At 42.0% G+C, this 23580-nt stretch overlaps 1 protein-coding gene across 1 annotated transcript; it reads left to right on the plus strand.

The window, feature by feature from the left end:
- The first annotated feature begins 1382 nt into the window (after window positions 1–1382).
- On the plus strand, window positions 1383–23191 carry LOC114159702 (uncharacterized). The gene is made up of 12 exons (XM_028041776.1): window positions 1383–1797; window positions 6410–7262; window positions 7897–8077; window positions 9428–9567; window positions 13756–14321; window positions 15708–15981; window positions 16983–17178; window positions 18076–18260; window positions 19156–19251; window positions 19679–19843; window positions 20734–20827; window positions 21173–23191. The coding sequence occupies exons 2-12, from the start codon at window positions 6452–6454 to the stop codon at window positions 21234–21236; spliced, it is 2772 nt and encodes a 923-aa protein (XP_027897577.1). The 5' UTR covers window positions 1383–1797; window positions 6410–6451; the 3' UTR covers window positions 21237–23191.
- Window positions 23192–23580: the final 389 nt, after the last annotated feature.

A 23580-nucleotide genomic window follows, 5' to 3' on the forward strand; every position in this document is an offset into this window, starting at 1 on the left:
ACATAATCATTGAAGCAGCAATGAGTTAGCAGGTAAATGTGATGAAAAGCAACAATGCCTGTAATATTCTGTTTGTTTTTTTATAAACTTGATCTTTAATTCTAAAATCTTGTGCTCAGAAATTGGACTCAGAACAGACAATATGAAGATCTCTGATCAGTTTCTTACATTGGGGAGTCCCACATGGTTGTGCTTTGGTTACCCTTTTATTTATCATTTCCTGGTGTGAATATTGCTTCTCATCAGAAAACCTCTGAGGAAAATAACACCAATGTAGATTCAGCTGTTGCATACACTTTGTAAATTACTCTCAAAACTTGTTTTTTATTGCAAAAGTTTCATTTTTGAAACATTTTTTTTCTTTTCAAATTAAAATTTTGAAATGTTTTCTTTGCTTGCAGAAATATTGGAACAAATTTCTCTCCAAAGACTTTCAACTTAAAATAAATTTTATGTGGAATTTTTGTGATCAATCAGGATCGACTGAATGCAACTCAGTTAGAAAAAGCAAAACTTTCTGAGAAAAATCTAAAAGATTTTGAGATCAATTTCAATTATGTCCTAGAAAAAACTTGGAAATTTTTTTAATTTCAGAAGTCAAAAACTTTTTTGAACTGAGAAATGTCCAAGTTTTTTCTAAAAAAAAAAAACAATTCTGAGATAAATCTAGAAATTTGTGTTTTCTCTCAATTGTTCAATATTTTGACCTCAGTATTTTCTTGGGGTTTTTTTCTAGGACATTTCTGAGGTTAATATTAGACTTTCTCAAGTCTTTTATTGCAAATGTTCAACTTTTGAAGGTCAGAGAATTTTCAAGTTTTTTAAAAAGAAGATTTCTGAAATTAATCTCAAAATGTCAGCTTTTTTTCTTTTGACTTTTGGAGCTCAAATAATTTCCTTTGTTTTCCAAAATATTTCTGAGATTTTTTTCTCACAAATGTACGACTCTTGGAACTCAGAAATTTTAAAGTTTTTTGGAAAATATCTGAGATTTTACTGGTAAATTTTTAACTTTTTGATCTAAGAGAATATTCTTGTTTTTTTGTTTTGTTTTCTAGAAAACCAAAAACAGAAATTTAGTCCCTTTTTTTGTTGTTTTCTGCCTCTGGCCCGATGTGCCGCTGTAAAAAATCCCAAACTGATCAGTGAATAAAAGTGGTAATCCTATTTTATTGTCATTCTGTTCATTCTCTAAAAACGTGAAAAAAAATCTGCAAAATTCTTCACATTTTGCAGATTTTGCTATAGTTTTGGACCAAATTTCTCTCCATACAAGATGTGAGAACGTGAAAAGGTTGCGTGGGTGTGAATACTGATGTACGCACTGTAAGGATGTGAATCAAGTCTCTTCTCACTGATGTGTCACGCATGATGGGCGGGGCTTTTCCTCACAGTGGGGTCAGGGGCCCCTTCAGGTCCGCAGGGCGTCTGGGGATGAACTCGCAGACACGTTTCCACGTCACAGATTCAATCTTAAAAGTTTATCCTGTGGTTTTTCTTTGTTTTCTTTCTCCCTGGGTTTTTTTTTGTTGTTGTTGTTTTGTTTTTTGGTGTCGGTTTGTGGGAATCTGAGCCCCAGGAAAACAGAAAAAGCTCTCCCTTGTGTCTGTCACTGTGACCGCCCACAGCACCGAGCTGAACGGGGGGAGAGAGAAAGTGGAGCTTTGTGAATGACGGGAGCGGCGGAGAGCAGAAAACAAACTTTACCACTTTATTCCCTACAGCCTGCCTCCATTTTCCCTCCCAGACAATAAAGTTCGGATGTTTAGGAGCCGACACCGAACCGGAGGAGTCCCGGTAAGTCGCAGCGCGGTAGCAGAGGCTTGTTTGCAGGGTTTCACAGCAGATTGACAGGGTTTTTTTCGACGGAAAGATGCATGCAGAGCAGCAGCCTGACCGTGACTGGAATAACTGTTGGAGGTGGCGGATCATTCCGAGCCAGAATGGGACCAGAATGGGACCAGAATGGGACCAGAATGGGACCCGCTTCCCAAATAGCAACGATTTTCCGCCTTTAAACCAATAAAATCGCATAAAGAGACACTAAAAAACCCAAATGTAGGAGATTTGGTCACATCTTGTGGAAAAATGAGCTTGCATGCAACTTTTTTCATTCTGCGTGAGCATTTCCTTCATTGATCACATTTGAAGCTTTTCCATATTTCAGTCAAAGTTTCCGTTTGCCTGCCAATGTGTTTCGCAACGTTTGGTGACTCATGGATGAGACGCGGATTCCCGCTGCCAATGGGAACAAAAACACATAGACGAGTCGTTCATTATGTTAATACAGCTATTTAGCAATATTATGTTCTAGATTTCATCCATCCATCCATCCATCCATCTTCTTCCGCTTATCCGAGGTCGGGTCGTGGGGGTAGCAGCTTCAGAAGGGAGGCCCAGACTTCCCTCTCCCCAGCCACTTCTTCTAGCTCCTCCGGGGGAATCCCGAGGCGTTCCCAGGCCAGCCGAGAGACATAGTCCCTCCAGCGTGTCCTGGGTCTTCCCCGGGGCCTCCTCCCGGTGGGACGTGCCCGGAACACCTCACCAGGGAGGCGTCCAGGAGGCATCCTGACCAGATGCCCAAGCCACCTCAACTGGCTCCTCTCGATGTGAAGGAGCAGCGGCTCTACTCTGAGTCCCTCCCGGATGACTGAGCTTCTCACCCTATCTCTAAGGGAGAGCCCAGCCACCCTACGGAGAAAACCCATTTCGGCCGCTTGTATCCGCGATCTCGTTCTTTCGGTCATGACCCAAAGCTCATGACCATAGATGAGGGTGGGAACGTAGATCGACCGGTAAATCGAGAGCTTCGCTTTTTGGCTCAGCTCTCTCTTCACCACGACGGACCGGTACAGCGCCCGCTTGACAGCAGACGCTGCGCCAATCCGCCTGTCGATCTCCCGCTCCCTTCTTCCCCCATTCGTGAACAAGATCCCGAGATACTTAAACTCCTCCACTTGGGGCAGGACACCCCCCCTGACCCGGAGAAGGCACTCTACCCTTTTCCGGCTCAAGACCATGGCCTCGGATTTGGAGGCACTGATCCCCATCCCGGCCGCTTCACACTCGGCTGCGAACCGATCCAGCGAGAGCTGCAGATCACGATCTGATGAAGCCAAAAGGACCACATCGTCTGCGAAAAGCAGAGATGAGATCCTGAGGCCACCAAATCGGATCCCCTCAACACCTTGGCTGCGCCTAGAAATTCTGTCCATGAAAGTGATGAACAGAATCGGTGACAAAGGGCAGCCCTGGCGGAGTCCAACTCTCACCGGAAACGAGCCCGACTTACTGCCGGCAATGCGGACCAGACTCTGACACCGGTCATACAGGGACCTGACAGCCCGTATCAAAGGGCCCGGTACCCCATACTCCCGGAGAACCCCCCACAGGGCTCCCCGAGGGACACGGTCGAACGCCTTCTCCAAGTCCACAAAACACATGTAGACTGGTTGGGCGAACTCCCATGCACCCTCCAGGACCCTGCTGAGGGTGTAGAGCTGGTCCAGTGTTCCACGACCAGGACGAAAACCACACTGCTCTTCCTGAATCCGAGGTTCGACTATCCGACGGACCCTCCTCTCCAGGACCCCTGAATAGACCTTGCCAGGGAGGCTTAAGAGTGTGACCCCTCTATAATTGGAGCACACCCTCCGGTCCCCCTTTTTGAACAGGGGGACCACCACCCCAGTCTGCCAGTCCAGGGAAACTGCCCCCGATGTCCATGCGATATTGCAGAGTCGCGTCAACCAACACAACCCTACAACATCCAGAGTCTTAAGGAACTCCGGGCGGATCTCATCCACCCCCGGGGCCTTGCCACCGAGGAGCTTTTTAACCACCTCGGCGACCTCGCCCCCAGAGATTGGAGAGCCCAACCCAGAGTCCCCAGGCTCTGCTTCCTCAGTGGAAGGCATGTTGGTGGGATTGAGGAGGTCTTCGAAGTACTCTGCCCACCGGCCCACAATGTCCCGAGTAGAGGTCAGCAGCACACCATCCCCACTATAAACAGTGTTGGTGCTGCACCGCTTCCCCCCCCTGAGACGCCGGATGGCGGACCAGAATCGCCTCGAAGCCGTGCGGAAGTCTTTCTCCATGGCCTCTCCAAACTCCTCCCACGCCCGAGTTTTTGCCTCGCAAACCGCCCGAGCCGCATGCCGCTTCGCCCGCCGGTACCCATCAGCTGCTTCTGGAGTCCCACAGGCCAAAAAGGCTCGATAGGACTCCTTCTTCAGCCTGACGGCATCCCTCACCGAAGGTGTCCACCAACGGGTTCGAGGGTTGCCGCCGCGACAGGCACCGACAACCTTGCGGCCACAGCTCCGATCGGCCGCCTCGACAATGGAGGCACGGAACACGGTCCACTCAGACTCCATGTCCCCCACCTCCCCCGGGACGTGTTCGAAGTTTTGCCGGAGATGGGAGTTAAAGCTCCGTCTCACAGGGGATTCCGCCAGACGTTCCCAGCAGACCCTCACAACACGTTTGGGCCTGCCAGGTCTGACCGGCTTTCGCCCCCGCCACCGGAGCCAACTCACCACCAGGTAGTGGTCAGTGGACAGCTCCGCACCTCTCTTCACCCGAGTGTCCAAGACATACGGCCGCAGATCCGATGAAACGATGACAAAGTCGATCATCGAACTGCGGCCTAGGGTGTCCTGGTGCCAAGTGCACATATGGACACCCTTATGCTTGAACATGGTGTTCGTTATGGACAATCCATGGCGAGCACAGAAGTCCAGCAACAGAACACCGCTCGAGTTCAGGTCGGGCGGGCCGTTCCTCCCAACCACGCCCCTCCAGGTCTCACTGTCGTTGCCCACGTGAGCGTTGAAGTCCCCCAGCAGAACAAGGGAGTCCCCAGGAGGAGCACTCTCCAGTACCCCCTCTAAGGACTCCAAAAAGGGTGGGTAATCTGAACTGTCGTTCGGCCCGTAAGCACAAACGACAGTCAGAACCCGTCCCCCCACCCGTAGGCGGAGGGATGCTACCCTCTCGTTCACCGGGGTAAACCCCAACGTACAGGCGCCGAGATGGGGAGCAACAAGTATGCCCACTCCTGCCCGACGTCTCTCTCCCTGGGCAACTCCAGAGTGGAAGTATGTCCAGCCCCTCTCAAGGAGACTGGTTCCAGAACCAGAGCCATGCGTCGAGGTGAGACCGACTATTTCTAGCCGGAACCTCTCGACCTCACGCACTAGCTCCGGCTCCTTCCCCACCAGAGAGGTGACATTCCACGTCCCAAGAGCCAGTTTCTGCAACCGAGGATCGGACCGCCAGGGTCCCCTCCCTTGGCCGCCACCCATCACACAGTGCACCCGACCCCTTTGGCCCCTCCCACGGGTGGTGGGCCCATGGGAGGGGGGGCCCATGTTTCCTCTTCGGGCTGAGCCCGGCCGGGCTCCATGGATAAAAGCCCGGCCACCAGACGCTCGCCATCGTGCCCCCCCTCCAGGCCTGGCTCCAGAGTGGGGCCCCGGTGACCCGCGTCCGGGCGAGGGAACACCAAGTCCAAGGTTTTCTTTCATCATTGGGGTCTTCGGGCTGCACTTTGTCTGGTCCCTCACCTAGGACCTGTCTGCCTTGGGTGACCCTACCAGGGGCATGAAGCCCCAGACAGCATAGCTCCTAGGATCATTGGGGCACTCAAACCCCTCCACCACGATAAGGTGGCAGCCCATGGAGGAGTGTTCTAGATTTCTAAAAAAAAAAAAAAAAACTTTCAAATGATGCAGAGATCGTGTGAAAGTTGCAAAAACAAATTTGCTGGACGATAAATTGTTCACATAATTATCGTGATAAACGATAATGTTGCTTTGAGATCATTTTCAAGTAATATGCTGATAAATAGTGCTGAAACGACTGAAATAATGTTAATTAATGTAGCAACTATTGATTAACCAGCGAGTGAATACAAACAGTTGCTGACAGAACAAAACACTCAGAGCTGTAAAAAACTGTAAAAAACATGCATATATTTAGCTTTTTAGGGCTGTCGCAATAAGCAATAAATCATCAGATTACAATTTAGAAAATATATACATATATATATGTATATATAGAACATGCACAAAAACCCAGGGTAATATATATACTATATCTGTGTATTTATTTCTTTCAATAACGATGAGAATTGACTCATTTGTTAACTTGCAGGGGAAAATAAAAAGATACTCACTGATCCTTTTCCAGTTTTCCCATTTCTACCAGTCCCAATACGGTTCGCCTGTTTCCTGCCATTTCAACAAACAAACTAAACTTGTTTTTTTTTTTTTTTTTTTGGTTGAACTTGGTGTTTATTTGGTGTCCTGTACCTTTTATTGTCACTTTTTAAAACAAATAGCAGCATTTCTTCAGTTTACTCTCTAAATGATACATTATGCCGATGATCCTGCGTTCTGTTTTCCAGAAGCTGCTGTGCTGTCGAAGTTTTCCAGAAAAGTTGTAGAAGATGTTTGTTACTTTATCGATTTGTTTCTACCTGCTGGTGGTGGTCGGTGCAGACCCTTGCCTCATCATCAGCGAGATCAACGCTGATAACCCCGGACTGGACACCACCGAGTTTGTGGAGCTCTACCACACCAGTGGACAGCGAGCCTCCCTGGACGGCTACACCCTGGTGTTTTATAACGGCAAAGGGAACGTAGCCTACAAGGTTCTGGACCTGAAGGACCACAGCACGGACGACAGAGGCTTCTTCCTGGTCGGCTCCCTGGACCTGGTGCCCAAGCCGGCCATCCTCCTTCCCCCAAACACGGTCCAGAACGGCCCGGACGCCGTGGTCCTCTACCGCACCGCCGCCACCCGCTACCTGGAGAAGATGAACGTCACGGCGGTGGGGCTGGTGGACGCCGTGGTCTACATGACGCGGCGCTCCGGAGGAGCCGAGTTCCTGGCGGAGGTCCTGACGCCCGGGGAGCCGGCGTTTGTTGAAGACGAAGCGGCGCACGAGGCGGACGAGTCGATCGAAAGGTGTCTGCTGTCGGATGACCAATGGGGCTTCCAGTTGTCCCTGCCGTCTCCAGGTCAGCGGAACAACTGCACCCCGCCGGCCGCGCCGCTGACCAGTCCCTTCATTAACGAGCTGAAGCTGGGCAGCGGACTGCTGGACGGGTCGGTGGAGCTGACGGACGCCTCGGCTGCAGGCCCCGTTGTGCTGGTGGTGTGGGATGGGAAAACGGACAAGGTTAGCATTAGCATGGACGTGGACACCTCCAGGAATGGATTCAACTTTATGACCGTCAACAAGAAATACATGAAAGGTTAGTTCCCTGAATACGTACATGTGATGTCACACTTCCTGAAACTTTGTAACTGACGGCCATCTTGGTAGGCAGTGGCTATGGAGTTGCTATGACAACAATAAAGAAGCCACAAGCTTAGTACTAGCTCTCACCATGTTCCTATCTTATAAACAATATAAGTACATTACAACTACTACTTTATTACAATTTCTGAGTACTATAACCACCTCTGTAATACTGACAAATGTCAGTGATATTTACTTTAGTACTTATTGCCACGCTAGCAAAATTAGTAGCTAATGCAGCTTTTATCTGTGACAGTTTTAACAAATATGTAAAAAAATGTATTTTTTTATAAAGGTTACTGCAGTTTTAACAAAGATAGGTGGCGCTATTTCATTTTCACATCCTCAGTGACTGGAAATATCTCCAAATTTCCAGTTAGCATATTGGCGATGTGCAGCAGCAGCAGCAGGTTGGGGAGGGGCAGTGACGTTCTGGACCAGAAGCGCTCAGATCAGTCCAGCGTTTCCTGTGGCTTCTTCATTAAATCACTTTAAGCCTCAGAAACAGGCGGAAACAAACTTGTTCATCTGTTTCTCTTTGGCTGATTGTTTCTGTTTTTGTAATTTCTGTTTCTGCTTCTCTTCAGGCGATGAGTCTGGCGCTGTGGCTATTTACAGCGGCAGAGCTGCAGACTTCCCGGTGGGGAGTCCGCTGAGGCAGACGCAGCCTCTCGATGCGTTCGTGTTCGCCGGGCCTGGAAACAAGCCGAGCGCCAACCTGACGGAGACGCTGATCCCCGGCAGGCTGCCGTTCCAGCTCAGCACCAGGTCAGACCGTCAGCAGCTCTGATGAGCGTTTCTGCTTATAAATGTGTTCAGCTCAAACTTTTCTCTGGTTATTTTTGAGTTCTGGGTTTTGTTATTCAGTTGAGGAATGGTGACGCGGTGGCGTGTGACTTTACTTCCTCTTCAGTTTATGATGTCAGCGGTGGATGGAAATAGCCTCCGCTCATTAAAACCTTCTGAAAATATATTCCTCAGTCTATAACTACGAGGCTTTTGTGGATGAAAACAAATTAAAGGAGGAGGAAACTTTGAACTTCCTGAGTTTGAAAAATTTTAAATCAGCAAGAAAAATAATTTTTTATGTTGATGTCAGAAATTTTCTAGAAAAACCTTGGACATTTCTGAGTTTGAAAAATACATATATGTTTTACTTTTGAGACTCAGAAAGTATGAAAAATTGCAAGAAATTTTTAAAAACTAATCTAAGAAATTTTCTTTAAAACCTGGACAGTTTTAAAAGCAGAACAATGTTGAGTTTTTTTCTTGTTAATTTTCAACTTTTCAAACTCAACAATTTCCTAAAAATTTCCAATTTTTCTAGAAATTTTTTAGGATTAATGTAAAAATTCCGAGTTTTTTGTACAGATATTCACTCCTGGGCTGCACAGTGGCGCAGTTGGTAGCACTGTTGCCTTGCAGCAAGAAGGTCCTGGGTTCGATTCCCGGCCGGGGTCTTTCTGCATGGAGTTTGCATGTTCTCCCTGTGCATGCGTGGGTTCTCTCCGGGTTCTCCGGCTTCCTCCCGCAGTCCAAAAACATGACTGTTAGGTCAATTGGTTTCTCTAAATTCTCCCTAGGTGTAAGTGTGTGTGTGCATGGTTGTTTGTCCTGTATGTCTCTGTGTTGCCCTGCGACAGACTGGCGACCTGTCCGGGTGTACCCCGCCTCTCGCCCGAAACGTAGCTGGAGAGGCAGCAGCTCCTCCCGACCCCACTAGGGACAAGGGTGTAAGAAAATGGATGTTCACTCCTCTTTTATCTACAATGGCCCTCATGCACTGTCATGTATAACAACTCAATGTGAACAAAAAGAACAGAACAACAAACAAGTTGTTACATTTGTCTCTTTTTAAAAACCAAAACAAAACAATCCTGAAAAGACAAAGTTACTAAGTTGGTAACAGTTATTGGCCACGCCCCTCAGTGCCTCTTGGCCCCAATTTCAAAAAATTTTACAAAAAGTGGGCGGAGCCAAGCTTTCACAGGGATTTAGTTTACACTACTTCATTTTGTATTATTGATGATGTAATTCAAATTCTGCCTTGGCTTTTCTAGCTGTTATTTTCCCGCCTGCAGATAAACAAATCCAGACTTGTTTCATTTCTGATTCCAGTTTGCGAGAGGGCGGCTTCCACCTGAGTCGCTGCGGTGTGGCTACCTGGGCCAGAGATCCCGGCACCTTCTGGGAGGCGCCACAGACTCCCGGGCTGCCCAACAAATGCCCCTGGCCCAAAATCTGCCCCCACACCATCTGTAAGTGTTTGAATGCATATCACTGCGATTTTATTTAGACTCTTTCTGTTTTTGGTTTTCAGTCACTGAACACAGATTATGTTCTTCAGGTTATCAGAAATATCAGGAGTAAAAATAAAAATCTTTTCTATAGGCGAAGAAAATATAAGAATAAAGTCATATTACAAGAATAAAGACAGCAAGTCAAAATAATACGAGAATAAATTTGTAATAATATGAGAAAAAGTGGTAAAAATACAATAAAATAATATTACCTGAATAAAATTTAAAAAGTAATAGTATTATTAGAAAAAAGCTGTCATAATACGAGAATAAATAAAGTCATACGACAAAAAGTCATATCAAATAAAACTACATTAATCTGGGCTGTTACAGAAACAACTTTTCATTAGGTTTCAGTCAAAATGCTGAAGCAGCATAAATCCTGTTATTTTTAAATTCACCAACATCATAAACAGGAAATGAAACCAAATGATCACTGAGATGTTCGGGTGAAATTGTTTTCTTACCCATCATGCAAAACCAGCAGTAAAAAAAGAACATTTAGTTTATATTTTCTGGTGAAAAAAGAACATTTAGTTTATATTTTCTGGTGAAAAAGGAACATTTAGTTTATATTTTCTGGTGAAAAAGGAACATTTAGTTTATATTTTCTGGTGACCTTGATGTTAATTTTTTTTCAGTAAACGGTTCTCATTCTAACAGATCCATTAACTTAAAGAACTGAAACTCTGTGGTGAATCCTGCTGAGCGAATTAACCACTGTGAGCAATAAAAGAGAGAAAAATGTGGAACAAAAACAAGTTTTTTATGAAATGGAGGAAAATTTTAGTTTATCTTGTGGGAATATTGTTTTTCCCCCAACCTCACTGTTATGCTTGACTTGCTGTTTCAAACATTATGAGTAGGAATAATAATCATCAATTACAATCTATGTTTTAATGAATCTGTATTCATGTTTGGCTCGACCTTATGTTGCCTTTTGTAATTTGTCTAAATCTAAGGCTGTTCTAACCCTTAAAAAGGCGGGAAAGTTCTCCTCTAATTAGCATTTATGAGTATATTACTTTAAAAAATCTCTCTAAATATTTCAGATATATATTTGTAGTCCTGATTCTATTAAAAAGATGGGAAAAGGCCTTTAGTTTAGCACCAATAGGACACTATGAAGCAAAGGCTAACTCTAGAGGCTAACTTTAGCGGCGTTAGCGGCTAACGTTAGCTGTGTTAGCTGCTAATGGTTAGCCAGTCAAGGTTTTCTCACTGTGCTTTTGTACCTCAGTCTTTACTGCTCCTTTTTTCTTCTTTGTACTGTAAATGTTGCCGCACAAACAGTGATGGAGGCTTCTTCTATGCTAATGCAGCAAATTGGTTGATTGTTCAGTAGCTAACCAGGAAATGACTCCAAAACTGTCCTATTTCAAAATAAAAGACTCAGACTTAAGCAGCAACTTTCTTGCTGTTATAAACAATAATGATGCTTTAAAAAATCTTTTATCGCCTTCAGTAATGACATCCATGTGCATCAATGGCCAGTTATTGGTTCTCTTTTGATTTTTGTTTTAACTTGACAGTAATAAATTTATATGTATGATGTTTGAAATCTCTAAAACATAATCTTATTGTTGAAATTATTATTTACTTCTATTTCATCCAATGTTTGTTCCATGAGAACATCAATTGATATCAGTAAATTGAAAAATATGGTTAAATGCATTTACTATGTGCAGTTTAGTGATAAAAATCACATTACTTTAAGGAACTGGTGTCCACAAAAAGCCTATTTGAAATGTGATGAAATAACATTTAAGGACACAGATAACTCCAGTTTTCAGGATTTATTTTTCCTATAGAAATCACAGTTTTGTAAATTATGTGACAGTTTTTAAAAGACAACTCTGAAATGTTAGCTTGCTCTAAAACTAACCGGAAAATGTAATGTATTTTTTTAGAAACTCTCCTGAATAAAAAAAACATTTTAAAACTCTTATAAAGAGTTTTTTGCTCTTTGATCCTCATAGGTATTGACGAACTCATACATTTCTCATCTGACTCATGTGACCTCACGCTTCCGGACCTTTGTAACTGGCAGCCATCTTGGCAGGCAGTTGCCATGGAGTTGCTATGACAACAGTAGAACCAGCTTTCACCTTGTTGCTATTTAAGTTATGAACAATAAAAGTACATTACAACTATTACTCGATAACAATTTTTGAGTACTCTACACACCTCTGTAACACTAAGATAAACATCAGTGATATTTACTTGAGTACTTACTGCCAAAGTAGCAAAATTAGCTTGGCTAATGTAGCTTTTGTCTGCTAGCTAAGACGGACATGTAGCCTATGTGTTTGTTACTGCATGTACTTAATATGCCAGTCACCAGAAACTTGTTATTTACACAAAGAGTCCTTTACAAATCTGCTGAAACGTTGATTGTATGGATTTCAAGTGAAGCTCCTCCATGTTGTTCGCACTCTTCCTGTTCACTAGGTAGCTAACGTTATCGTAGCATGAGATCGAAGGCAGCTTGTTCACATTTTCTGAATTATTGTCCTTCTCCGTCTCATATGGGTCGATCCTGACAGCAGCCATTTTGTTCATGTAGCTTTCTTTTGCGCATTTGTTAAGAGTGTCCACGTTTTCTTTTTGTTGGTCTGGAAGCCGGAGGTCCTCTGTGCATTCGCCTACCAAGATGGCATTTGTCATCGTGTATTGCTGGAGAGAGAAACAGACAGGTATCGTTTGAGTTTGTCTGCTGATCTGGTGGTAATGCAGAGCCGCCCTGAGCCGTGTTCTCATTGTTCGCCCAGATGCCCCGGGGGGCAAAGCTCCTCCTGAGCCTCACCATGCCTCTCCTCCGGCTGTGGGAGCGTTTCTCTGGGTGGAAACGGAGCGAACAGGCCGTGATCTGGTAGATTCAGGCCTCCAGCCATCTGCCGGGTGTGTTTATGTCCCTCAGGGCAAACAGGGCAAACTGGTGGGCTTATATAACAGCCTGTTGCTGGTGCTTTACATAACAGCAGAAATAAAAGGCGATAATGACTCTCCACCTCTCTAAGGTATTTAATCAGTTTGCTGTTAGCTTAACGGCATGTTTTAACTGGCTTTGTTTACTGGTTCCTAGATGTTTTCCTGTCGTACTGTTAATGATGAATAAATTCCTTTTAATGATTGAGGATCATTTTCAGCAGCACTAATCCACACGTTGCTCAGAGATGTCAGTCAGCTGTGTGTGATGGCCGGAGATAAAGCAGGAAGTACCAGGATGTACATTTAGAAAAATAGGTATGTTTTTAAGCTAAAACTGTTTAGATATTTTCAACAAAGAAAAACCAACAAAAAACAAGAAAATTCCTGAGAAATCAAAAATTTGCTAGAAAAATCTATGGTTAATAGGAAAAACGTGAGTCAATTTTCACCACAAACCACAAACATGTTTAGATTAATCTCAGAAATTGTCACAAAAAAAACAACTTGGAAATTTTTAGGTTTGGAAAGTTGAAAAATTGCTGGACATTAATCTCAGAAATTTTCTGGAAATTTCAGAGTTTGAAAATTTAAAAACTTTTGACGTTTGAAACTCAGAAATGTTCAATTTTCTTCCAGAAAATTTCTGAGATTAATCACAAAATTTCCGAGTTGCGGAGTTGCTTAACACCCTTTTTAATTTCATAAATGACCTTCGATGACCTCCAGAACCTTTTATTAAAATCTTAGAATAGAAAGCAACACAAACTAAATATTTTTCTGCAAAAACTTTTGACACCAATTTCTTTGATTTGGGTCATGTGAATTGGCCGGTTGAATTTTTTACCTTTAAATTTTCATGAATATCTTCAAAACAGAAGCAGCACAAACACATTTTAGCAGCACAAACGTAGCACAGTTAAGTCATATTTGATATATTGTTGTGTCCTGGGTTGTTTTGAGGTTTGATTATTCTGGGCTCCTTCCTGGATCACTTTTGTTTCTGTTTTATTTTAGTCCAGTCCTTCCTAGTGTTTCTAGTTCTGCTTATTCCTTGTCTCTAGTTGTTCCTTGTTACTCCAGTTTATTATGTTTCTTAGGTCCAAGTGGCTTTTTGTGACTGGCTCTTCAGAAATGATAGCAGCAGAAGTGAAAATGTTTGATACACAAACATCTGAGCCAACTTCACTCCGGTAAAATGTTCTTGTTGTTGACCAGTGATCCCTGGCGGTACGGATTCGCCGCCTCACCTGCCGCCGGGCAGCAGCGGCGACTTCCTGATCAATGAGCTGAACACGGACACGCCGGGCGCGGCCGAGGACGGGGAGTACATCGAGCTGTGGCACCCGTCGGGCCTGCGGGCCTCCCTGCAGGGCGTCTGGATTCTGCTCTTCAGCGCGCACAACAACAAGCCGTACCGGGAGATCAGCCTGAGCGGCCACTTCACCACCTCCAAGGGTTACTTCCTGCTGGGCAGCGACAGGCTGGCGCCGGCGCCGGCGCTCCGCCTTCCTCCCAATACCATCCAGAACGGGCCGGACGCCGTGGCGCTGTACCGCAGCCTGTCCGGCCCGCCGTCGGCGGTCCAGAGGGGGATCCCGACCCGGGGCCTGCTGGACGCCGTGGTGTACCGGCAGAGGGGGTCGGACATGGGGGCGCAGGAGCTGAGCAAGGCGCTGACCCCGGGGCAGCTGCCACTGCTGGAGGATCCTGATGTTCTGCCCGGCGATGAAGCACTCAGCCGCTGCGGAGGCCTCTACCCGCTGGACCTGTCGGCTTTCTCGGTGAGAACAGTAAATAGACAAAGCAAACGGAAAACTTAAGACTTTTTGATCTTTATATCATGTTCTAAAGTTTTTCCCTCATCAAAAACAAACCTGGAGTCTCACCTTGATTCTTTCATTCATGTTAGAGAAATGATTTAATCTCCATGGCAACCATTCAGCCGTTCAAAACGCCTGGGTGGACCTAGCCCCGCCTTCAAGACGCAGCTCCTCCCCCACTCAGCTCCTTCAGACTAGCCAGCAGCAATTAGCAAACAGCTGCTGAGCTCCTTATAGGAGCTGCTGCTCAGAGCAACGCTGGTAAAAACATTAAAGGGTTAATAGAGGAGCCATGTTGGGATGACTTCCTGGGGGCGGAGCTTCAGAAAGAGCTGGAGCTTTAAAGAGACAGAGACCCAATTTCAAGACTATAAATTATAGTCCAATTTCTTTTAAGTTTTATATGACATATGTAACATTTTATAACAACTGGAGGAAACATAGTTACTTGATTATGCTATAAAATGGATCTATGAGTCTGTTAAGCACATAATACTGCTGCTTTAATAAAAATAATGAATCATTTTGGAAACATTTGAACATCTGTGAGGTTTATCTAAAATTAAGTTTCAATTTAGACAATTTGCTTTTTATTTCAATAAATCATAGAAACATTTTAGTCTTTATCGGGTATATTAAATCTGTTTGGCTTCTTTTTTTTGGTTAATGATTTGGTTTCAGATCATCAACCATATTTTAGTATAAACTGAGTAAAAGTAAAAAACTATTTATCTGTGATGGTTTTATAAAGTTAACTTATGAAGTCAGCTGAAAGATCTGGAAAAGCCGACATCATTCTTCAGTCAACAGAAACCAGAAAAATATAAATAAGGTTGTAAAGTTAAAAGAATTAAAAAACTTCTATTCTTACAACTTTTTTCTACTCTCTCTCTTATCACGCCTGCTGCTAATTACGGCTTTACTCTCATAGCATTATGAGAATATATTCAAAAATTACAAGAAAAATTCTCATAATATTACTTAGAAAATAAAACTGTTACAGTGTGAGAAAAACGTTGTATGAGAATACAATAAAAAATTGTAATAATACAACAATAATCACAATATTACAAGAAAAAGGAATATAAGGTGAAACAACAAGAATAAAGCTGTAAAACAATAAAGTTATAATGTTGTGAGAATAAAGCCAAAATAACACCAGAATAAAGTTTTAAACTTAACAGAAAAAAGTCAGAATAAGAGAAATATTTAATTGTGCCAAAAAATTAGAAGCAGAATAAATCTATAAATATACATTTCTCAGTTTTTGACAGATCATCATGTCTTCTGTGTGAAACGTCGATCTTTGTTTCTCTCCTCTAACTTCACCTGGTTTGATCCGAGCAGGTGGCTCCGCCCACTCCTCTGCGGGAGAACACCTGCCCCCGTCCTCCTCCGGCGCCGGAAGGCGTCGTCATCAGCGAGGTGTCGAGCGCGCGCTGGAGCAACCACAGCCAGCAGGCGGGCTTCGTGGAGCTGCAGGGGCCGCCCCTGACCGACCTGAGGGGCCTGGTGCTCTCCGTGTTCGACCAGGACCTCAGCGGGACCGCCATCGCTCTCCCGCTAAGAGGAGTCATCGGCCAGGGCGGCTTCTATGTCGTTGGACATGACAATGACGCAGGTTTATCATTCATTGTCAATAAGTGGTTTATTGGACTTAAATTAGTTACAATCAATCAACTCATGGCGCTTAGACCAAGGAGGTCCAAAGTGGCCCAAACTCCACTTGTCTGGATGATTTTGTTGGACCACAATTCGAAAAGGGAGCAAATTTGCGATTAAATTGAAATTTTCACAAACAAATAAAAAAAAATGTAAACATTTATTTAAGTACAAAACAAAGAATTTTCCTTTTATTAAAACTCTTTTTGTTTTTATTAATTACTTTGCTATTTCGACTCAAAAATAATTTACAGATTCTGTCTGATCGTCAATTTATTTGATCATTTTATTCTTTTTATAAATATTTCTGTATTCAGTGGAATGGCGTGTTGGGGTCAATATAGATGAAAATTTTATACATTTACTCCCAAAATTTCTGAGATTAATCTCAGAAATTTTCTTGAAAAAACCTGGAAATTGTTTTCAAACGTCGAAACCTGCAAGTTTTCAAATTTCCCAGATTAATCTAAAAATTCCCGTTTTGTCTCGCACTTTTAGGACTTTTTAAGTATTTTGTGATTATTTTTTTGTTTGCGTTTTAAAAAAACTTCTGAAATTATTTTTATTTATTTATTTTTTTTTAGCTTTTTTGAGGAAATTTTACTTTGATTTCCACAACTTTGTTGTAATTCAACAACCTGAGATCTTCCTTTATTGGTGTATTTTATAAATCTGAGTTTAATAAAGTTATGAAACCACCTTTTTTCTGTCAGTATTTAATGCAGCGGACAAAAATAATGTTAAATTTTTTATTGATTTATTTTGTATTTAGCATATTTTGAAAATATTGCCTTTATATGATGGAAAGACGTTCGTCGCTCTTGTTACCAGAGAAAACTTGTAAGAAAATAGCTGCTTATTAGTTAATCAGTAGTTGATAGATTAACTCACTCATGGATAACTTGGATCTCTAATCCCAGCTGGTAAATTAATTGTACATTTTCTGTCTTTGTGGCTCAGATCAGGAGTTTCCGGACGGAACCTCGGTGCCGGCGGCAGGAGCCGCGGTCCTCTGCTACGACCTGTTCAGCGTCTGCAGAGCCGGTACCGCGCTGACCAACTCCAGCCTCAGAGACGTGCTGGTGTTCAGCGAGAACCAGCGGCTGCTCTCCTCTCTGTCCACCACCAGGGGGCGACAAGTCATGCCTTCTCTCAGGTGGCAAATGGTTTTCATTTCAGCGTTAGAGATTTTGTTTACCCTCGTTTATTGATTAGAAATGAGAACATTTCTGCTTTTATCCAAGATTATACGTGTGGAGAGGAAGTCTGCTGCAATAAGCAGTAAATCATTAAATGGATGATAAACTAAAATGAGCAAAATAATTTCTGTTTGCATGATTTTATCATTCTCTACTGAAAATTGGATGATAAAAGTCTTCAATCTGGTGTTTTAGTCTCAACTAGCTCCTTTTTTTGAAGGACAAATTGGTTTTCAGAGATTTTATAATTTATTTTATTTGTTATTTTTGTTATTTTGTTTATTTATTTAGGATATTTTAAATGTCCTCCAGCTCCAGTGTTAAATGTCATTAGAATTTAAAGTTTATTGGTCTTTGAGATCTTTCTTATTATGCAGTTACCATTATATTACTTAAAAATTGTCTCAAAACAATAATATTATTGTTTATCGCGATAACTTCTGGAACATTTTATCATCCAGTTAAATTTGTTGGAGAGAAGGTGTCAACTTTAAATTAATTTTAAATAAGAAAGTAAACATTTTGTTGCCTAGAATGCAATAGCAACATTCCTTTAGTGAGTATCTGCAGTTAAAAATCTTCAGTACCGGGTTGGACTGATCCGTTGATTATTTTTGGATTAACTGATCAATAATCGAATAGCAAAAGATTTAATTTGCTTTAATTTGAGATGAGTTTTTACAGAATTTGAACCAGGTGAAGCTAAAACTGTCGAGTTCCAGGTAGAAAATATTTACAGACAAAATGTTGTGTGTGTGTGTGTGTGTGTGTGTGTGTTGGGGTGTTCCTGTGTGTGTGTGTGTGTGTGTGTGTTGGGGTGTTCCTGTGTGTGTGTGTGTTGATTGCTTGTGCAGGTCCGTGGGGAACGGTCCCGTCTCGCTCAGCCGCTGCTCCTGCTGTGAGGTCCGCAGCCCGTCGTCGTGGACCAGCTCGTCTCCAACGCCGCATAGCAACAACGTCTGTCCAAGCTCCGCCTACTCCAGTCAAATCGACCTCTGCCTCGGACCGCCGGCCGGCAGCTGGCAGGAGCAGCCAGGAGGTAGCCGCCGTTTACACGCAGACTTTCACTGAAACACTGAAAGGCTAAGAGAGCCTGTGAGGAGAAATGAGGAGCATTAACTGATAAAATAAATCTTTAATAAAGATTAAACTGTTTTATCTTTCCGTCATGATTTAATGCCTTTCCCTCATCATCAAAACCTGGAGTGCTGCGTTGATTCTGCATGTTTAGGAAAGCATTTAATCTCCATGGCAACCATTCAGGTGTTTAAACACCGGGATGGACCTAGCCACGCCCACAAGGCGTAGCTCCTCCCCCTCTCAGCTCCTCCAGACTAACCAGCAGCAATTAGCAAACAGCTGAGCTCCTTATAGGAGCTGCTGCTCAGAGCAATGCTGGTAAAAACGTTAAAGGGTTAATAGAGGAGCCATGTTGGGACGACTTCCTGGAGGCGGAGCTTCAGAAAGAGCAGGAGTTCTTAAAGAGACAGAGGCCCAATTTCAAGGCGTTATATTACGAAGTTAAGTTTCTTTTAAGTCATATTTGATATATGTAGCATTTTATAACTGAAAATAGATTGTGCTATAAAATGGCACCATGTGACTGGAAAACGCCCAATACCGCCCCTTTAACAGTGAGAGAATATTATGATTGAAATGCAAGGCACTAAGTGACTGCTTCATCATAACACCTGGTGTAATATTTAAAATTGTGTCGTCAGATGGACACAAATATTAAGTTATGTGCAAATTTTAGTATTTTAGAGACTAAATAATATTATTAAAATGAATTACAGCAGGATAAACTTTTATAAACAATGTTTTTAAATTAAAAAACCCAAACTTCTACATCTCCTTTATCTATTTCTTCTTCTTCTCCTAAAATGATTAAACCGTAAATGAACCTTGACAGAAGTTTCCTCTGTTTGTCCCAGACTGCAGCAGTCTGATTCAGGGAGCAAAGATGGCGGAAGTGGCGGATTACCTGGAGCAAAGATGCGACTGCGGCATCTCAGCTCTCTATCTACAAGGTCAGGCGTCGTCACTTCCATCTGTTCCTTCCTTTAAAGTCACAGTATTGTGAAAATAAAGCCTGAATGACACCAGAGTAAAGTTGTAAGTCGTGTTTCGGTCTCCAGAAGGTCACTCACTACATTTGAAAACTTTCACAGGTGATTTTTTTGCAGGTGAATGTTTGCAGTTTAATTAAAGTTACTGTTGGGAATCCATTCAGATTTTTAATCGAGTTAATTGCAGGGTCTGTAATTAATTAATTAATTGAAATTAATCACATTTTAATTGAAAACCGTCTATCAACAAAATAAACCTTTACAATTCAAAACCCCTTTTTACATTTATTGTTTTTAATCTGTAATTCGGGTCCTTTAAGCTCCTGAAGTGGCACAGCGTTTCTTCCTGTTTCATGTTTAAACTGTTTGTTTCCCCGTTTTTCTGCAGGCACCAACGTTTCCTGCGTGTCCGGATGGCTGCGGGTTCAGGGCGACATCCAGGCGCTGTCTGACCACCAGAGGGCGCTCATCATCCAGACGTGCAGCGCGGACTCCTCTGCTGCTGGGGCCGAGACCTGCTCTCCTCCCAGCACGGGCCGCTACACCGGAGCAGGTCAGACGGACGAAACTCAAAATGCCTTTAATTCTCACAAACTGCTGCTAATGGGCTGAATTAACGACGATTTAACAAATGAAATGTGAAATTAGTTCTGCGCCGATTCCACAGAAACACAGTAAACTGGTTATTAGGCAGTAAAATATAGTTTAGCATCAGGATTTCTGTGTGAAAACTCATCAATATCACCACATTTTATAATAAACTGTGTCCAAACCTGCTGCATGTATGTGCTGTCAAATTTTCCATGAGCAATAATTCCTGAAATATCAAAAAGTTTTTAATTTTCTTTCAAAAGAAAAAATCATTTGTTGCAAAAATCTTCACACTGTCCCCATGTTATTTTAATAATTACAAACAAATAGATTGTGAAAACCAAACAGAGAAAGTAGGTCCTAGTACTCCTGCAAATCGCTTCTTCCTTCCACTTAACTTTCCATCACCATGCTTGGATACAGCAATCTGAGTCGCTAGTTTAAGTTTCCAAAAAATAGTTTCTCATAAAATTAGAAAAGCCCACAAATCACTAAAGCTTTTTTAAATTGAAAATCTTTTTCCTTCCCCACAACTTTCCCTCTCTATGCTTAGATACAGTTTTCTATGAACTTCCAGTTTATTTAAGCTAATAAAAAAAATATATATATTACCTCATAAATTTAGAACAAAGTCCACAAACTATTTTTGCATAAATCTCTGAATCTATTTGTATGTACTCCTGTAGCTCAATTTTTCCTTCCACCCAACTTTCCATTAATATTCTTAGATACAGCAATATATGAACGACAAGTTCTTTAACTTTCTGATTTTTTTCTCACATATTTAGGACAAAGTAAAGTTTTAATCTGTGAATCTGCTGGAAGTTTCTCTGAGTTTTGTTTGCGTTGCAGCGTCGGCTCTGGGTTTACAGATCGGACTGATCGTCGCCGTTCTGCTGCTGCTCGGACTCGGAGCGGCTCTGTTCACATACCTCTACAGGAGGAGGTGAGAATCTAATTAATGCCTCCACTTTCATTTAATCTTTAATGCCTCTAATGATCTTGTCATTTGGTCATTTTGAGTCCATTTTATATAATCTAACACTGAAAGAGAGGAGAAAAAACAACAAACAGAATAAATCAGTAAATAAAAGCATAAATTAACTGAAGAAGACGTTTTGTGATCTTATAAGTAGGTTTTCCATTTTCCCCTCCATTTTTATGTTGTATTTTTTTATTTTTATGCTGTTGTGTTTTTAATATTTTTATGTTGTATTTTTTTATTTTTATGCTGTTGTGTTTTTAATATTTTTATGTTGTATTTTTTATTTTTATGCTGTTGTGTTTGCAGGCGTCCGTTGGACTACTACACCATGGAGCTGAGCGAACACGCGGAGGGCCTGTCGGATCTATAACCGGCGCGTTTTCAGCGTCTGGAAGGCGATCCAGGAAAGTCAGAGGATGTTTTCAGGTATTTGTGAGCGGGGACGCTGCGGGCGGATCTCCGACGGAAATGACTTTGTAATTGTTCAGGAGGGAGCCGCGCAGCGCGATGCGGCGTTTCTGGCTCCAGATAATAACGTAGTTTTCTAAAGACGGATGTGAGACTCTTTGAAACTGCTGGTTATCGATTGTAAGGGAAATTCAGAAAGAAGAGGGAGCGCTTTTTCTTATTACGCGAGTCCTAAATACGCATTTGTTGACTTGTTTGTTCCACTTTTTAAATCAAAACAACTTTACTTTGGGTCAGTTTTGCAGGAAGCTCCTAAATAATCCTTGTTCTTAAAAACGGTCCGGTTTTATTTTAGATCGTTTGTCCCTTAAATGTGAATGGCGTCTAATGGTCGAATGTGCCTGTAACCACTCTTTATGTGCTTGCTTGAAGTGAATTGTTTACACTTTCCTAAGTGAGAATTTGAAGAAAAATGATCCTAAACGAGGAGTGTTTGGAAATCACGTTATTTTTGTCTCGCGAACCCAATCCCTGCTGGTTTTTATTGGGATGCACCGTTTGCTCTGCTGATTATTGGAATCAGCCGATTTTCTAGCTTGAAAAAGCAACAGTCAGAAGGTTTCATGCTGGAATGGAAATTTCCTTCAAACTTCAATAATTTGAACTTTGATCGGAGAGGAATCTTTATGAATCATTGATATATTTTTTTTAAATACAAAAATTGGGTGAACAAATTTTTCGTATTTCTGTTTTTCTTCCACAAAATGTTTACAATAAACAGAAAACCCGGAGATATAAACACTCCGCCCAGTAGGGGGCAGACTTCCCGACCGGAACCACAGCTCTCTAAAGCCTGACTATTTATCTCATATGTAGTTTTTTATTTTTGAGGACTCTTCTGTCAGGCTAAAGTTTGAGTCACATGCAGACATCTTTATTGCATTCTGCGGCTAAAACTAACTAGCTGCTAATATATCTTTTAGGGCTAGCTAGCCAGCTAGCGAGCTTTTTCAAGTACATAATGGGTAAGTGTAAATTTATCACCAATTTATCATCTTTTGTACAAGTCTTAAATTTTATTCCCCATGGGGTGGACCTAGCCCCGCCCCAGAGGCGCAGCTCTGCCCCCTCTTAACTTGTGTTGAATTACAGTTAAATTTGATATATAAAGCATCTTTATAACAACTAATAACAACATTCACTTCTTTATATATGTATTTAAATGTTGAATTCTGTCAGAAACAGCATTTTGTAGCTTTTGTAGGAAATCTGGATTATGTAATTCTACACAAATCTACAGAAATCAAAACTCGGACCGGCCCTGCAGCAGCAATCGGTGCATTTCTACTCAGAAACTTATCGTCCAATCAGCTGATCTCTTACTTACATGTGCACTACAGCTCTGTCCTCATCTAGAGGAATCTCTAGAAAATGTTCAATGTTTGCCTGAAAAACCGAAATCTGTGCATTTATTTTATTTCTACTGAAATCTGATCTGAATGTCTCCAAGGATGTTTCTGATCCTCTGTTAAACCTGGGAAATTATTACAAATCAGGCCACTTCTGCAGCATGCAACTGTCATTATTTTGTGTGTAATAGAATATTTTCTGGTAAACCTTATTCTGCGTTTTCATTAAATAGTGGATGTTGTAAATTATGAATATTTTTTCTTTTAAAATGTCTTTTTTCCCAGATTTTCTGCAGATTTGAATTCTTTTAAATTATTTGTTCATTCAGCCCTAGAACAGTCATTATAAGCTGTTGTTTTTCAGACGTTGAATAAATTGACTCCCTGCAGCAGAAAATTTCTCCATGTCACTAAAAACACTGGAAAAATGTTTTGTATTTTTCATTATCAACACATTAAGTGTTCATTTCCTCTCCAGTGTTTCACATATTAAACTGAAAAACCTTCACTTGTTCTGTCAGTTGTCGTTTTGTTGGAGTTTTCTTCTGAATTACAGATGCAGGAATTCAGTTCAGAAACTGAAATTAGTAAATGACACATTAATTGTTTTTAAAATTTCTGTTCATTTTGAAGAGTTTAGTTTACAGCTAAGAAAAACTAAATTCAGTTTCTTGGTTTATTACATAATTATTTGTAAAACAATAGGGCAAAGACTTTAATATGTTACATAAATTTAATTTGTTAGGGTTACATTTTTAAAACGTTTTTTTTTAATGTGCTAAGGTTCTGGCAGGAACCTTTGTGTTGTGTTTCCGGTACAGCTGTTAATCTGACACACAAGTGACAACTGCTAACTCAAAATCAACAGATCCTCACTTTTTTGTGCTAATATAAAAT

This window comes from Xiphophorus couchianus, chromosome 2 (genome assembly GCF_001444195.1).
Source record: "Xiphophorus couchianus chromosome 2, X_couchianus-1.0, whole genome shotgun sequence".
Lineage (NCBI taxonomy): Eukaryota > Metazoa > Chordata > Actinopteri > Cyprinodontiformes > Poeciliidae > Xiphophorus > Xiphophorus couchianus.

What these genes read in the sequence shown, in the direction of transcription:
- LOC114159702 (XM_028041776.1), top strand. Translation starts at nt 6,452, where the DNA reads ATGTTTGTTACTTTATCGATTTGTTTCTACCTGCTGGTGGTGGTCGGT. An exon ending in AATCTGCCCCCACACCATCT is followed by an intron (nt 9,568 to 13,755) that starts GTAAGTGTTTGA and finishes GTTGTTGACCAG; the next exon opens with TGATCCCTGGCGGTACGGAT. An exon ending in CAAGTCATGCCTTCTCTCAG is followed by an intron (nt 17,179 to 18,075) that starts GTGGCAAATGGT and finishes TTGCTTGTGCAG; the next exon opens with GTCCGTGGGGAACGGTCCCG.